The 1551-nt window shown below is 41.8% G+C and overlaps 1 protein-coding gene across 3 annotated transcripts in view; it reads left to right on the top strand.

Moving 5' to 3' along the window:
* The window catches only part of CLVS2 (clavesin 2), a 117796-nt gene that overhangs the window by 55938 nt on the left and 60307 nt on the right, over nucleotides 1-1551 (top strand). For all 3 annotated transcript variants that reach the window (XM_019630807.1, XM_019630805.1, XM_019630806.1), the window contains exon 5: nucleotides 244-464. In XM_019630807.1, the coding sequence (XP_019486352.1) occupies nucleotides 244-464 (221 nt within the window). The remainder of the gene's footprint in view (nucleotides 1-243; nucleotides 465-1551) is intronic.

The following is a 1551-nucleotide window of genomic DNA, read 5'->3' as shown; positions in this document are numbered from 1 at the left end:
TAGCTAGCTATGAGAGCTTCTAGAAGCTACTTAAAATCCCTAAACTTCAGGATTTTTATATGAAATACTAAGATAACAGTAACAGCCTGTCTGTTTCTTAGAATTAATGAAATGCATAAATATTTTCACAGACATGGAAAACTCATATTTTTGCTCTTCCTATCCTCACTCCCTCCCCCCAGCATTTGGATTATATTTATTCTCCTCTGTGTGTTTTTTTCACCCCTCTTCTTGCATTTGTAGATATTTTTGCATGGTAACAACCTGAACAGTCTACACCAACTAATTCATCCCGAGATCCTGCCCTCTGAGTTTGGAGGAATGCTACCCCCTTATGACATGGGAACATGGGCAAGAACACTGCTGGACCACGAGTATGATGATGACAGTGAATATAACGTGGACTCCTACAGCATGCCAGTGAAAGAAGTAGAAAAGGAGCTCTCCCCCAAGTCCATGAAGAGGTATGCCGGAGGTAGCTGGGACGTGGGTGGAGCCAGGCTAGAGGCATCCCAAGTCTAACTCCAGGTTTTATATTTTTCTGAAGTTGATACTTGGTGGGGATTTTAAAGCCTTTCCTGCATCCAAGATTGGATGTCTAGGAATTTTGAGTAAAAAATAAAGTCATCTGAGGTAAACTCAACTCACTGTTGTTCCAAATTCATAGACAACCTAGCAGGGCCCTTAGAAGTCACCAAATCCAGTGGTTTTTCAATCTGTACTTAAGGGCTCTGGTGGAGCCTTTCAGGCGCAGCAGGTGGCATGGGGACAGTGTCCATCTCCACTGCAATGAAAGTGACTGTCCTCCTATCTAAGTAATTTATTGGACTTCTGTGTAAGATTTCATTTAAAGAAAGGGCTCCATAGAGTACACACACACACACACACACACACACACACACACACACACACACTTCAAACACTACCATTCAAAGCTTATGTTCTCTTTACAGTACCTCTGCCAAGTTTCTGTTTAATGATCTGGCCATTCCTGGGGCAAAACATTCTATTTCCCTACACCTTTAATCTTTATAAAGTTCACTGTTGAGTCAGAGTCTGACTCCCTGCTTTGATTCTCATGGTATTTTTATGCCTTATTTCTTTCAATCAATACATATTTAATCAGTGCTCTGTAATGGATGCTTTCCTAGGTGTTTTGGATCCAATGTGGATAAAATGTATATCCAGCCATCATCTAGTGATGATGGAGGGTAGGGTAGTGGCCACACATGCACAAATGCATAACTGTCTCTGATTTTTACATTCTGTAGCAAACTGGAGACGTCTAATTTCAAGGTTTCCCCATGACACACCAGCCCAGGGCTCATTTAGATAATGTAACAAATATTATCTATTGGTTCATTTCCTATCACAGAAATATAGGAACCACAGTTCCTGCAAGTGTGTCCTTTCCTAGCTCAGGGAGGACCCAAGAGCATCTCACATGCCATCCTAAACACTATCTTGCATCTTTCTCTGATGAAAGCCTTATGGTCCTTTTGTCATTGCTGTGTGTCAGGCAGTGACACTCCAGTTCTTAAAGCTGGCCCC

This window comes from Hipposideros armiger, unplaced genomic scaffold (assembly GCF_001890085.2).
Source record: "Hipposideros armiger isolate ML-2016 unplaced genomic scaffold, ASM189008v1 scaffold_948, whole genome shotgun sequence".
NCBI classification, from domain to species: Eukaryota; Metazoa; Chordata; class Mammalia; order Chiroptera; family Hipposideridae; genus Hipposideros; species Hipposideros armiger.
This window is presented reverse-complemented; position numbering and strand designations above follow the sequence as displayed.